The sequence below is a fragment of the Peromyscus maniculatus genome, chromosome 16 (assembly GCF_049852395.1).
Source record: "Peromyscus maniculatus bairdii isolate BWxNUB_F1_BW_parent chromosome 16, HU_Pman_BW_mat_3.1, whole genome shotgun sequence".
Lineage (NCBI taxonomy): Eukaryota > Metazoa > Chordata > Mammalia > Rodentia > Cricetidae > Peromyscus > Peromyscus maniculatus.
The window spans coordinates 20,708,650-20,723,460 of NC_134867.1; the positions used below are offsets into that span (position 1 = coordinate 20,708,650).

At 43.0% G+C, this 14,811-nt stretch overlaps 1 protein-coding gene across 1 annotated transcript in view; it reads right to left on the reverse strand.

The window, feature by feature from the left end:
- Nucleotides 1–7,960: 7,960 nt before the first annotated feature.
- The window catches only part of Trappc3l (trafficking protein particle complex subunit 3L), a 54,952-nt gene continuing 48,101 nt past the window's right edge, over nt 7,961–14,811 (reverse strand). Inside the window, exons 4-5 of the mRNA XM_076553010.1 lie at nt 13,958–14,143; nt 7,961–8,708 (exon numbers count right to left, since the gene is read on the reverse strand). Coding sequence (XP_076409125.1) covers nt 8,589–8,708; nt 13,958–14,143 — 306 coding nt within the window. The 3' untranslated portion in view covers nt 7,961–8,588. The remainder of the gene's footprint in view (nt 8,709–13,957; nt 14,144–14,811) is intronic.

Consider the following 14,811-nt stretch of genomic DNA (forward strand, 5'->3'; position numbering starts at 1 on the left):
AAATGTCTTTTTGTTTAATTGATCCTTTATTATGGATACTTAACACATTTTTTTAAATTTTTACATTGTGGTAAAATTTCTATACCACAAGATTTATGATTTTGCTCATCTTTAAGTACATATTTCAATAGCTCTAAGTTCATTCACAGGGTCCATCCATGTGCTAGCTCGTGTCAGAATGTCCTTCCTTTCATGCTGAATGAAAGTTCCTTGTAGATATGCCCATATATATTAAAATAGCCACCTTTAACATTCATCCACTGATGGACACTTGGACTGATTCCACATTTTGGCTATAACAAACAGTGCTGCTATGAACATGGGCACACAGAGATCATTTCAAGACTGCTTTTATATTTAACCAGCAGTTAAAAGCAACGGATAACAGGTAATTCTATTGTTTACTTGCTAAGGAGCCAGCACAGCATGTACTCCAGCAGATGCACCATTTACACTCTTACCAAAGGCTCACCAGGTCTGGTCTTTACATTCTCACCCAAACTGGTTACCGGCTGTGTCTTTTGTGTGCATGTATGTGTGTGACGTCTGCATGCGTGAGGAAATGTATGTGCTTGAATTCCATGCATATGAGTGTGGAGGCCAGAGGTTGATACCAGATGTCACTTTCCACCTTATGGGGGTCACTCCACTCAGTTTTTACACCCTGGGTTTGGAGAGTTTGCGTTCTTAGTAAAGAATAGCCCTGGAGCTGTCTATACCACAGCAGCCCATTTGAGGACTTTGTCCCCCATCCATTTGTTTTGAGTCAACATCCTCCTGAGGGCTCCACACATCAGGTGTTTACAACTTATAAGGTAGTTTTCAAAAGAGTAACCTTTTAAAAAATGCTTTTAATTTGATCTCCCATGTTAATGGCATACATTTTATCTACTTTACTTTGTTACTTAACATATTATAAAAATCATCACAAGCTGCATTAAGTTACACATTATTTATTATTTAATTGTAATATAACACTTCATTTTTGGATTGGGTTGGTTAGAAAGAATATTGTTTTGAACTGAAGTTCTTTCTAATTGAAATGCAAAATGTCTTAGGCAGCCACAGACAGTCACAGCTGGAGCTTGGGAGGTGTCTGCTAGCAGTTTCGGATAAGGATCTTCTCTCTTTCAGCTTTTAAGCATCTTATAGCAATAAGAGTTGTCACTATATGCCAGGGATGTAGTATAGTAGTAGAACGCTTGACCAGCAAGTACAAAGCCTTGGACTCAACCTTTAGCATGGCTACATCAATCAGTCAATAAAATTGTCTTTGAACTATTTTATTTCTTGGCTCCAGGTTTTTGTACAAATTTCTCCGGGGGTATTTTCCCTTTTTTCTTTTCTTTTCTTTTCTTTTCTTTTCTTTTCTTTTCTTTTCTTTTCTTTTCTTTTCTTTTCTTTTCTTTTCTTTTCTTTTCTTTTCTTTTCTTTCCTTCCTTCCTTCCTTCCTTTCCTTCTTTCCTTCCTTCCTTCCTCTCTTCTTTCCTCCCTCCCTCCCTCCCTCCCTTCCTTTCTTACTATTATTATATTTACAACTTTGGGACAATACCGTCATACAACTTGGGAAGGAAATGTCCCCTGTAAAGGCTACTATGTTGGTTTGGTTCCCATCTGGTGGTGCTATTGAGAGGTGATTGGCTTATGAAGATGCAAACTTAACTGATATATTAGCATGTTGCTGAATCCATAGCTCAATAGACTTTGAGAAGATGAGCCTAGTTGGAGAAAGCAGGTCATTGTAACTTTGGGGATTATATCTTATCCTTGGTCTCCCATTCATATTCATCATTACAGTCCTCTCTCTCTCTCTCTCTCTCTCTCTCTCTCTCTCTCTCTCTCTCTCTCTCACACACACACACACACACACACACACACATTCTCTCTCTTCCCTCAACTTCCTAGCTGTCATCACTGAGCTTTATTCCATCACTTTACTCCATCATGCCCTTTTTTAATGGTGTGCTCACTTACCACAGACCCAGAATCACAGAACCAGCAACCACACAGTGAACTCTGAAACTGTGAGCCTAGTTACCCTGCCCTCTTGTGAGTGGTTTGTCGTAGTGGCAAAAGCTAAAGCCATCATATAATTCTTCACTGTCTCAGTTGTTTTGCTTTCTGTCACTTTCCTTGGCAATCCTCACTGCCTATTATTGTGTTTGCAGAATGCAGGAGACACTGAGAAAAATTCACAACTACAATCTGATGTGTGCTTAGAAGAGGTCCTTCTGACAGCACATCACCACACTGCTGCGTCCATCTCCTTCAGGCGGGAAATGCTGTTCATGATCAATGGAAACTCTCAGGTAGGCATGTCCAATGAAGATGCCATCCTGGTTGTGTGGGTACCAAAGTGGAGAATCACTCAGTGGAACACAAGGATATGTAGTCCTCCTGCTGGGGATGTCTTTCTGTATGCTGTGAATGTGTGTTGCTCTGATTTGGTTGATAAATAAAATGCTGATTGTCCAGTAGCCAGGCAGGAAGTATAGTACAGGTGGGATAAGCAGAGAGGAAGAGGAAGGCTGAGTGAGGAGCCGCCAGCCAAACAAAGAGGAAGCAAGATGTGAAGGCAGACTGAGAAAAGGTACCAAGCCATGTGGCTAAACATAAATAAGAATTATGGGTTAATTTAAGTGTGAGAGCTAGTCAATAGTTAGCCTGAGCTAATGGCTGAGCAGTTTTAATTAATATAAGTCTCTGTGTGTTTACTTGAGTCCAAGTGGCTGCAGGGCCGCAGGAGCCGGGCAGGACTAGGAAAACTTAAGCTATATCCTCCCATTCCTCAAAGTGTGTGTGTGGCTTTCAATATGAAGATAGTTTGCTGCTTTGGGGATGTTAGAGCCAAGCATGAACCTTCTTTCACAGCAGAGTATTTTCATTCAACCTCAGCTCACCTCTGTCTTCATAAACACCTTGAATCTTGTCTCTTGGAGACTGTTGTGGTCAATGCTCATGAGCTGAACCAAGCTCTTTCTCTGAAGCTCAGATGTCATCTGCTCCATGACCACTCAGTGTCATGAAGCCTTTTCCAGAAGGGAACTCTTTCTGTAGCTCTGAGTTAGGCTTGCCTCCCATGATCTGGATCCTCACCTTGTCCATCTCTTCATGACTGTTTCAGCCTGTATTCTTCCTCATGTATATTTTCAAATCCCTACATTCTTATGACAATAAAGGGGCAAACAGCAGAACTTTAGGCAGAATACCCTGTGGTGATAGTGTGTTCCCCAAAATATTGTGTACCCTAATAAACTTGTCTGGGGTCAGAGAACAGAAAAGCCACTAGATACTTAGGCACTTACGCCTTTAATCCTAGCATTCCAGAGGCAGGAATCCCTCTGGCTCTCTGTGAGTTCAAGGCCACATTGCAAACAGCCAGATGTGGTTACTCATGCCTTTAATCCCAGAAAGTGATCCTTTAATCCCAGGGAGTGAGGCAGAAAGCAGAAAGGTATATAAGGCACAAGGACCAGAAACTAGAAGCATTTGGCTGGTTAAGCTTTTAGGCTTTTGAGCAGCAGTTCAGCTGAGATTCATTCTGGATGAGGACTCAGAGGTTTTCAGTCTGAGGAAACAGGATCAGCTGAGGAACTGGCAAGGTGAGGTGGCAGTGGCTTGTTCTGCTTCTCTGATCTTCCGGCATCCACCCCAATAACTGGCCTCAGGTTTGTTTTTTATAAATAAGACCATTTAAGATTCATGCTACAATACCCCATCTCTTTCCATTTTACAGCCAGTTTTCTTAAAAACAACAACAACAAACAAATAAACAAAACCAAAAAAACCCATCTCATCTCCATCTGATGCCTCCAGTCACTATAAACAGCATCCTGCATCCATCAATGTCCTGAAGTTGCTCTGAGACAAAGACCTTCTCGTTGCCAATTCCAACATCTTTTTTGTGGTCAAATTCTTTGGAGTCTTCTGTGGATTGCTGTTAGGGTTTCTGTGGTGGAAGAGTGCCTTGGCAGATCAGGGTCAAGGAAGGCCACAGGGATCATACCACCCAACAGATCTCACTCAAGAGATTTATTTTGGGGGGTGAGGGAGGTGAGGAGAGTGAAAGGCCACCTCCGATGGGGACAAGAGAGATGAAGAGAGTGAGAGAGAAAGGGAGACAGAGACAGGCAGAGAGAGACAGAGAGAGGAGGCTGTGATGTTGGGGGTTGATGCTGGAGGCTGGTGATAACCTGGCTGCTGGCACTGAGTCTCTGAAGGCGGGCTGGGGGCAGATCTTCTGTAACTTGACGTCATGTTCCCAAGACCCCTCCCTCTACATGTCTGACTGGAATCTTAGCCTTCTGAGGGCTGTTCTTTCCTTCCTGCCTCTCAGATGGAGGTAAACTTAATGAGGAAAGATGGGGCTGAGTTGGAGAACAAGAAACTGTCTCATGACATCTATGTTTTGGGGGAAGACCTTGCAACTCTTTATTTGGTTTGGACTCCCTCTATTCATGTGGATTCTGCATCCAGAGCAGTCCAAGTGCCTGATGTGTGGTACCCACGACAGAGCACTCTTTTTATATTCAAACGTTTGAGAAATACAATTTTGTTTCTGACTGCTGTTTTCAACAGTAGGGCGGCACTTGTGGACTGCGTGAGAACTGAGTTTCTCCTCAGATCACACATGGTTGTACTGCATGTTTAACACCCCTTTTCTGTCAGCTGATGGTTTCCATAGATACTCTTGGTTGACTGTTGATCACATTTGGCTAAAATTCTGGAAGGTTTATGGACATAGGAACTTCAGTGACTAGACAGATTTTTTTTTTGTTTTAATAAAATATGGGAGCTGGGGAGATGGCTCAGTATATAAAGTATTTGTTGTGTAAGCATGAAGACAAAAGTTCAGATCTCTAGAACCAACATAAATATTGGGCAGGCATGGAGGCCTGCCTGTGACTCCAGCACTCAGAAGGCAGAGGCAGAACAAGCTGGCTAGACAGATAGCATCCTTGAGCTCTGGGTTCTGTTGAGAGTTTCTGCTTCAATGAATAAGATGGAAAATGATTAGGGAAAACTCCCGTTGTCAGCCTCCAGCGCGCGCGTGCACACGCACGCGCGCACACACACACACACACACACATGCGTACCATACACAGAGACACACAAGAAATATGCGAGTGAGGTAAGTAAATTTGTCTCCTTCTTAAACGTTTTTAGAAGGTCTCTTTCTGTACCAAGCTCCATGGCAGGGAAACTGACTCTAACACTGGCTCCTTCAGAATTATTGAGATGTTAATTAGCTTCCACAGCTGGGTGATGAAACTGTGAAATATCTGGACTACCCAGAATCTATAATCCCAGCTGAATTTTCGCCCTTAATAGGGAATAATAGCTATACTCAGCATTAGTATGCTAGTAAATATTTAACAGATTTTTTTTTTGTATGTTTAAAAAAATTGCAGATCTTTGTTGAACCAGTCTCTTTGGTTGCAACATCTTCCTTCACATAATACACTTGTTTTTCCATATTTCTACTTGGTCTTCCATGACCATGTCAACAGGGAACTTTGTACTCATTCCCAACAGCCCAACTGCTGATGTGGTCTGGACTTCCAAAGCTAAATTAGGAAAGCAGGAAACTCAAGAAGACAAGAAATAAGAGCCCAAAGTGCTGGGGAAGATGCTGCCATCCCCTGTCCCCTTCACCCCATCCCACCCTCGCCCATCCCCCTTCCCCACCCCACAACTGCACACAGTAAACAGGGAAAGAACACCGACAGCAACTTGGGTATCATCAGAACAACACCCCTCTGACTCTTTTCTTTGCCTTTGGCTTTGCAAAGATAAGTGTTAGGTCTTAAACCTGGGACAAATGGCTGAGGTGCCTATCTAACATATCAAAGAGAACCTGGCACCAAGTTCTCCCAACATCCCTCAGTCCCCACCTGATACAGGGCTCTCCAGGCTGGCATACCTTGACCCCTACCCTGAACTTCTTCAGCCCAGGGGCTGGGCTGCCCTCCCCCCAGATGCCCTTCCCTATATAAGCCAGACTTTTGGTTACCTGGGCCATTTGGGCCTCCTGGCTGCTACACCTGGTTCTCTTCTCTCCCTCCCCCTCCCACTCCCCTCTCTCCTCACATGGCTCAGGGTCATGTCCATTCTGGACTCCCAGATGTCCCTGCCTCTGATCATGCTCTCCCACATATCTATAGTAAACTTTGTCCTCCACCACACCCAGGAGCAGCCATGGCCTTTCCTCTTTCTTTTTCTTTTTCTTCATTCAATTAAGAATCTGTTTGGATCAAAGTTCAGGGGCCAAGCTAAAGGGTTTTGTGAAATGGAAGTATAATAAAACCCTGTAGCTGGGGGTTGGGGATTTAGCTCAGTGGTAGAGCACTTGCCTAGCAAGTGCAAGGCCCTGGGTTTGGTCCTCAGCTCTGAAAAACAACAACAGCAACAACAACAAAAAACCCTGTTGCTGTCTAAAAGATTTCCCGCAGCCCTTGGCCAAAATGATAGAACTTCCCACAACCGCGGAAACACACTCTAAGAACAGGGACACTGGCGCCACCCTCCTTTACTGCTTCTCTGGGCCACCGCTCAGGTATCAAGGACAACTTGGCATGGACTCCTGTGTCATTTTTTGCTGGCTTTCCAGATCAGGGGAAGGAGACCCACCTGAACCTTCAACTTTGAATTTGTGCAGCCCACGGCAGCAACTGCAAGACACACGTCATCACTAAATACTCGCTGGGTGACTACTGTGGCATTTGTTTCTATTTGGTTGAACGGATTCAGATTTTAAAAACCAATGCTATTAAATGCTACTAATTTCAAATTTATTATTTTGGAAGGACTACATTTTGCTTTAAATTCTGCTGAGTTATTTAAACTCAGTTTAAATTCATTGAATTGATATGTGCTAAATAAAGTAGATTTTTAAAGACTATTTCAGAAAGGAGTATAAAATGCCCATGCTAAAACTTATAATCTGGGATAATAGATATAAATGAAATTCATTATTAAAATGATTGTCATTAGTTTCTTTATACTTATTTAATGTGGGTCCTGGAAGTTTTTAAATTAGCTGGAGCATGATGCTTGAAATCCCAGCACTTGGGAAGTCAAGATGGGAGGATGAGGACTGTAGTGTCAGACTGGGTGACATGACATCTCATTAAGGAGGAAGAGGAGGAGGAGGAGGAGGAGGAGGAGGAGGAGGAGGAGGAGGAAGAAGAAGAAGAAGAAAAAGAAGAAGAAGAAGAAGGAGGAGGAAGAGGAGGAGGAGGAGGAGGAGGAAGAAGAAGAAGAAGAAGAAGAAGAAGAAAAAGAAGAAGAAGAAGAAGAAGAAGGAGGAAGAGGAGGAGGAGGAGGAGGAGGAGGAGGAGGAGGAGGAAGAAGAAGAAGAAGAAGAAGAAGAAGAAGAAGAAGAAGAAGAAGAAGAAGAAGAAGAAAAAGAAGAAGAAGAAGGAGGAGGAGGAGGAGGAGGAGGAGGAGGAGGAGGAGGAGGAGGAGGAGAAGAAGAAGAAGAAGAAGAAGAAGAAGAAGAAGAAGAAGAAGAAGAAGAAGAAGAAGAAGATGAAGCCTCTCACAGTCTTCAGGATGAAACAGTGAACACAAGAGAGCCATTCTGTAGATATGTAGATATGCAGGTCACCTTCGATAGCATGCGTTCAGTGCCGAGATACTCCTCTCTCTAGGCTGATGAATCAAAAGTTAAAAAGTGATACTTCCTTTGGTGCCACCACCAGCTCTAGATGCGGCATCACTGAGAATAACAGGTAAAGCTGTCATCAGGGTGGTAGGTTTGATGGCTAGCTTGGCCGAGCAGGAGAGAAGGCACAGGCAAGTAGGGGCCTGCTCCAGGGCCCAGAGAGTACCCAAGAGAGCTAGAGAGTGCCGGTTCAAATGCAGGGCTTTCAGAGTGGGTCTCCATGGGTTCTACCATGAGACACTGATGGGATTGGGTCAATACTAGCTATTTCCAAATTAGAGGAAGTAAAAATGAATTAAAACTAAGTAAGGTTTTAAATGCTTTAAGAGCTGGCATCCAGATAAATGGCTGGCCTCGGTGGTTATACATAGAGAGTGGTTGAAGCCATAAGCCAAGACAATATATGAGAAAAATCATATTCATCACTTATAAAAACTAAGATGAATGTTGCAAATACATGTATATATTTTTTTCTTTTCTTTTCTTTTTGGTTTTTCAAGATGGTTTCTCTGTGTGAAGTCCTGGCTATACTAGAACTCGCTCTGTAGCCCAGGCTGGCCTTGAACTCACAGAGATCCACCTGCCTCTGCTTCCTGAGTGCTGGGATTAAAGGCCTGTGCCACCACCACCTGGCTAAGTCTGTCTCTCTCTAATGCTGTATCATTTCATCCATTTTTTCCTATTGCCACAGGTAATTGGATAGAGAGACTGGCTGAGGCTGGATTGAGTAATATGTGGAATTCATGCTTGCTGTTTTATAAGGAGCTAGTTGTATCTGAAATCCTGAAAATGTGTGATGCACATTAAGATTCATAAGCCTGTCAAAGCCCATGCCATCAGGCAATGCAAAACTTCTGTGGCTGTGCGCTTAGTTAATACTCGCTGTTCAGCTAGCCACCCATGGCACTGTGGTTGCCAGTCTTCATTTTTTCCGTCTATATTTTTTCTCGTCCAGCTTTTTTAGAAATGTTATTCCAATTTCTGTCACACTGTCGCCTTTTAGTCTGTCTTGCAAGAATGTAACATCAGCAGCCAAATGAACCTAGGAGAGAAAAAAAGAAAGGAAAAAAAAAACCAGGCTTATGTCATTGAAAACAAAACAAAACAATGTTTTTTTCACAATCTATTTTTCCCCATCTTTCTTTTTTGATAAGAAACATCTGTTTTGAGAATAAAGACCCTTGGACTGTGTTCTCTAGAGATATCTTGGCCACATGTCATCAGTGTGGTGTGGCAGACGGCTGGAGGAAGGATGAGTGGTCCAGGAGTGGCCCAGACTTGTCTACCCATCTGAGGAAGAATCCAAATTCCTGACTCACAGAAAAATCTCACTCTGGGTGCTTGGCCAAGTGGAACTTCAGAGGAGAAATGGTTCCTTATAGGATTCCTCTCAAGCTGACTTGCCATAAAGCATTCTGTCATTAGTGAAACGATATAATCGCTTATTCTAACAACATTTAGCAATTGCCTATGGCTTTGAGAGCTTTGAAAAATACCGACTAAATACATTATAAATATAAAATTAGATATTGAATTACAGACATGAATATTTGATGGCCAGGCTTTCTTTTCAGCTTGAAAGCATTTCCCATTTCCCAGACAATGGAGAAAGCTCAAGGGTTTACTTCTCTATTCATTAAAACGTGTTCATGTGAGAGCAGCATGGTAGCATTGACCTATTTTCAATAGAGTCTCTGATCAGAGTTATTTTTGGTCATTGGGATAAAGAAGATAAATAAGTGAGGGTAGCTGGTAGAAGGAGAGTAGTAAGTGAAAAACTCCTGGGTCCAGCAGGCAATTAATTAATATTTATTGAATCTTACCTGACTCACCCCTCCCAGATGAAGAACTTCTAGGCAACGAGCTTGGATTTTCTAAACCACGTGCCTCCAAATGTCAGATTGTCTGGCTCATAGAGAACGCAAAGCCTTTGCCTTGTGATACCCACTGTTTTAGTTAGAGTTTCTATTGCTGTGAAGAGATACCATGACCATGGCAATTCTTATAAAGGAAAACACCTAATTGGGATGGCAGTTCAGAGGCTCAGTCCATTATCATCATGGTGGGACATGGTGCCAGGCAGGCAGACATGGTGCTGGGGAAGTAGCTCAGAGTCCTACATCTTGCAGGGAACAGGAAGTAGACCGTGTGTCACACTGAACAAAGCTTGAGCAAAGGAGACCTCAAAGCCCAACCCACAGTGACACACTTCCTCCAACAAAGCCACACCTCCTAATGGTGCCACTCCCTATAGGCTTATGGGGGCCAATGACATTCAAACTATCCCATTCTAGTCCCTGGCTCCCATAAGCTTGTAACAATATCATAAAGCAAAATGCACTTAGTCCAACTTCAAAAATCCCCATAGTCTATCAAATTCTCAATGGTATTTAAAAGCCCAAAGTTCAAAGTCTCTTCTGAGATTCATGCAGTCTCTTAACTGTAATTCCTTATAATGTCAAAATAATAATAATAATAATAATAATAATAATAATAATAATAATAAAAAACCAGATCACATACTTTCAACATATAATGGCCTTTCCAAAACATAGGAAAGAGAGCATAGTGAGGAAATATTGGACCAAAACAAGACCAAAAACCATCTGGGCAAACTTCAAACTCTGCATCTCCATGTCTGATGTCAAAACACTCTTCGGATTTCTAACTCCTTTCAGCTCTGTTGACTGCAACACACTTCTTTCTCTTGGGCTGGTTCCACTCCCTGTGAGCAGCTTTCTGCAGCAGGTATCCCTCAGCTCTACCATCTTCAAAATCTTGGGTTCTTCTAGACAATCTAGGCTTCAACTTCACAGCCTCACACAATGGCCTCTCTAGGCTTTCATTCAGGGACACCCCTGACACACGCCTGGCCTCAGCGGCTTTCTTTAGTCTCGGGGACAAATTCCATAGCTCCTTTCTTCTATCCTTACCTCCAGAACCATGTAGCCAAAGCTGTCAAGTTATGCTGCTTGCTGGAGCTGAAAGATGGTCTCCTCATTCAATTACATCTTCATCAGCTTTCTGTCTTTCACTGCCTAAGCTTGGCTGTCCTGAAACTTGCTCTGGAGACTGGCTGATCTCAAACTCAGAGATCTGCCAGCCTCTGCTTCTGGAGTGCTAGGATTAAAGGCATGCACCACAACACCTGGCTCTTATCTTTTCTTCAATTCCTTTTCACAAGTTGGAAACTTAGCTGGGTGGGGTCTTGCCCTGAGGTCACCACTCCTTTTATTCCATTTCTTGTTCCATTTGTCTCCTTGAACACAGGATTTAGCTCTATCCCATTTCCTGGTGCCTCTTTTCCCAACCCGTACATTCTGTATTTTCCTTGCTCAGCTTGTTCCTTTTTATTATAGATTTTCATCAGAGTTAACACTAATAACCACAGAACAGAGTCTATACTAGGCTGTTTTGCGACTTCCTCTGCCAATGGAATTAATTCAAAACTCTTCACTTAAGCCTCAGGCAGACTCTTTGGACAAGGGCAAAAAGCAGCCACACATTCTTCACCAAAATATCACAAGAATGATCTCTAGGCCACATATTAATATTCTTCTCCTCTGTAACCTCTTCAGTAAGGCCCTCACAGTTCATCAAATCACACTCAGCACCACGGTCTTCCATGCCCCTACTAGTATGACCCATTAAGCAGTAAAGCATTCCATTGTTTTCTTAACCTAAAGTATCAAAGTCCGAATTCCTCCAAACCAAGACCATGGTCTGGTTTATCACAGCAGTACTCCAGTCCCTAGTATCAACTTCTGTCTTAGTTAGGGTTTCTGTTGCTGTGAAGAGACACCATGACCATGACAACTCTTAAAAAAGAAAACATTTAATTGGGGTGGTGGCTTACAGTTCAGAGGTTCAGTCCATTATCATCATGGTGGGACATGGTGGCATGTAGGCAGACATGGTGCTGGAGAAGGAGCTGAGGGTCCTACATCTTACAGGCAACAGGAAGTAGACTGTGTGTCACACTGAACAAAGCTTGAAAAAAGGAGACCTCAAAGCCTGCCCTCACAGTGACACACTTCCTCCAACAAGGCCACACCTACTCCAATAAAGCCATGCCTACTAATAGTGCCACTCCCTATAGGCTTATGAGGACCAATTACATTCAAACTACCACACTGACCATCCAATGAAAGAGAGTAGACTGTACTTTGAAATACAGGGCCTATAATTAATCTCTGTATTTTCTTCCCCATAGTTTTTTATGTCTTAGGAAATATAAAAGAAAATCCATTAAAGAAACACACAGACTATGCTGAAGCTCTTTGGATATGTGAGACTACATGACTTATGACACTCATGGTCAGCACATACGGTCAGAAATTACCCATGAAAGCTGGAAACTTCTTTATGTTATGTGGTTACCCCATTCAGTGTAACCTCCTACATTTCCACTCTTCCCTTTCCTTGATATAATGCTTACTGACGCAGATCAAATCTAACGCAATCGGTACTACATCTTGAAGGATCCGCAAAGATGATGCATGCAATCATCTCCGTTGTTTTACACTTTGGGGGTATCAGCTACTTTAGCCCTTCCTTAATTTCTACAAGTAAAATTATATGCATGGATCTTTATCGAGGAGGTTAACAACACAGGTTTAGAATGGTTAAGAGCTGGCCTCACCATCCAAATAGAGAAGATTCTAGAAAAACAAGACTGTTGGCTATTGACTGTTGCCTCTCTGTCAGCTGCTGTAGATTCTGTCTGACAGATTCTCTTCTCCCTCGTCTTGTCTTCATCACAGTCTCTACCAAGACCATCTCCTCAGGTATTTCTGTCAGTTCTGACAGCTCTTCAGTCATATTCTGGCAGGCACATACAAACAACTTGGGCAAGGCATGGTAACAAACACCTGTAATCCCAGAACTCTGAGGCTGAGGCAGGAGGATCATGAGTTCGAGGCCAACCTCTGCTATATAATGAGACCTTATCTATCAATAAATGAATGAAAAACAACAACTTCTTTCTGAAATCCTCACTGTGTTATTTGTTAAACATCTCAACATTAGCAGGTTCGAAACTGAGCTCTGCCCCCGCTTGTCCATTGCAACCCTCTTAGTTTATTCTATTGGTTATGTTGTTGTTACTCTGTTGGCTACAGTCTTCACGTCAGTCCCTCTGAACTGATTTGCCTTTCTGGTTCTTTCATTTTGAAGGGCCTTTGAACATTCTGATCCTTCTACCTAGAATGTTATTTTTTTTTTCCTGCCCTCTTTACAAAGGCCTTCTTTACCTAACTCCCATTGTTTCTTCAAAAAGCCAGTTCAGAGTTTTGTCAAGACTGTATGGATTCTTTCTTACTCCGGGTCTCCCTCTACACGTTTATCACATTTCTTTGCACATGACTTCTTGAATTAGACAGGAGATTCTCTGTGGGCAGCAACTGTATCTTGTCCATCTTTGTAGGCCCAGTCACTGACACCTTACAGATGTTAATAACTGTGTCAGTTAAGCCAACGAATAGCTTAGGTGTGGAAGTCAACCTCAAAAATGACCTGCCTTGACCTGTACTTCCTGTAACACATGCCCTCGGCTATTCCCCTCCCTCATAGCACCAGGATTGGCAGCTCAGACTGCCACGCTGTGATTAGATCTACTAAGAGGTCTACGCAGCAAGGAGCTTTATGAAGCTTCCACACAGTGGCCTGCAAGGCCCTGAGACTGTGTGAACTTGTGAGTGGTTTGTCTAGGATCAGCAAGTGTGCAGAGGCTACAGCTGAGGCTGCATGTAAATTAAGCTGTGGAAGATCATTATCAGACACAGGTACCTGAAGTACTCCCGGAGTAAATTTTTTTTGAAAAGCAATCTAGTCTGTGTGTGTGCAGCCACATGCCCATGTCCCATAGAGTATGAACGAAAGTTACAACTTGCAGGAGTCGGCTCTATCCTTACATGATGTGGGTTCTCAGGACTGAAATCAGGCTGTCAGGCTTAATGGCACATGCCAAGCCACCTCCCAGATTTGTTTTCTTTCTCTTGGGCACAAATCCTCAGTCTTCCATTTTATTTTTAAAATTTAATATGGGACCGTACTGAATTGCCCAGGATGATGCTGAATTCACTTTATACAGCACAAACTTGGCCTAGAACTTACGATCCTGATCTTCCTACCTTACCCACCAAGGAGCCGAGATGACAGGCGTGCAATAACAGGTCTTGCTTGGTCCCGGACTTCCCATTGTTAGAGACTGTGCATTGCTTTGAGGCTGTTACACTTTGCGGACAGCACCGGATGGCTAACATGCATGACAAGGTGAAACGCGTGCTTTACCATCTCCAGGGCTCCTCTGATGACCCCACAGAGTAAGTTGCAGTAGCAAAGCGCAGACCGTCCAGCAGGGAGCTCCTCTACGAACTCCGCCAGAGGATTCTTGTCCAGAATCAGGGAGAACTCATTTCTGCTTGAATTGTGACAGGCCACACTCGGCGTGATTCCCAAGTACATCTTGAAGGCAACCTGATAAAGAGCGAGAAAATGACCCCATTTAGTCTCAAACGGAAGTCTATTCAGACGACCCAGTCCCAGGCATCTCAGCACATGGTCAAGCTTGCCAAGCCAAGTCTGCAGCCAGGATGTTTGTGCTCAGACTTTTCTTTGACTTATGCCATGGGAGACTCTTAAATTATTTTTTAAATTCTTATAGAATATCGCAAAGTGCTAGGCTTTGTGGAACAATATGGTTTGTAAAACATATTGTTTCCAAAAATCCTTGGAGAAAACACATAGGTTTTAGGATGACGAGAAACAAAGAGATTACTAATCATCCACACAGCCTCATGGTATATACCACACTGATCATGGCAGACTGTAAGATTCAAAGTTTCAAGGGGTCCGGGGCATCTGCTCCACAATAGGAAGGCACTGATTTGGGGAGATGAGACACAAGAATGTATTTTTGGACACACGGCATTATCATACTGTAGATGTCAAGTCTTCGAGCAGGAGCAAGGGGTAGCGGTGGGGACTATATAAATGTGTGTTAACGCAATTGTCAAAAGTGTCTGCTGTGGTGTTGGACTCAAAGAACCCCGCCACAGGGAAATGGGGGAACCTTAGCCAGTCTCCTTCACTTTCGCCTCTTCTTTCGTCCTGTCTTGGTTTTCAAGCAGATCTTAAGCATCTTA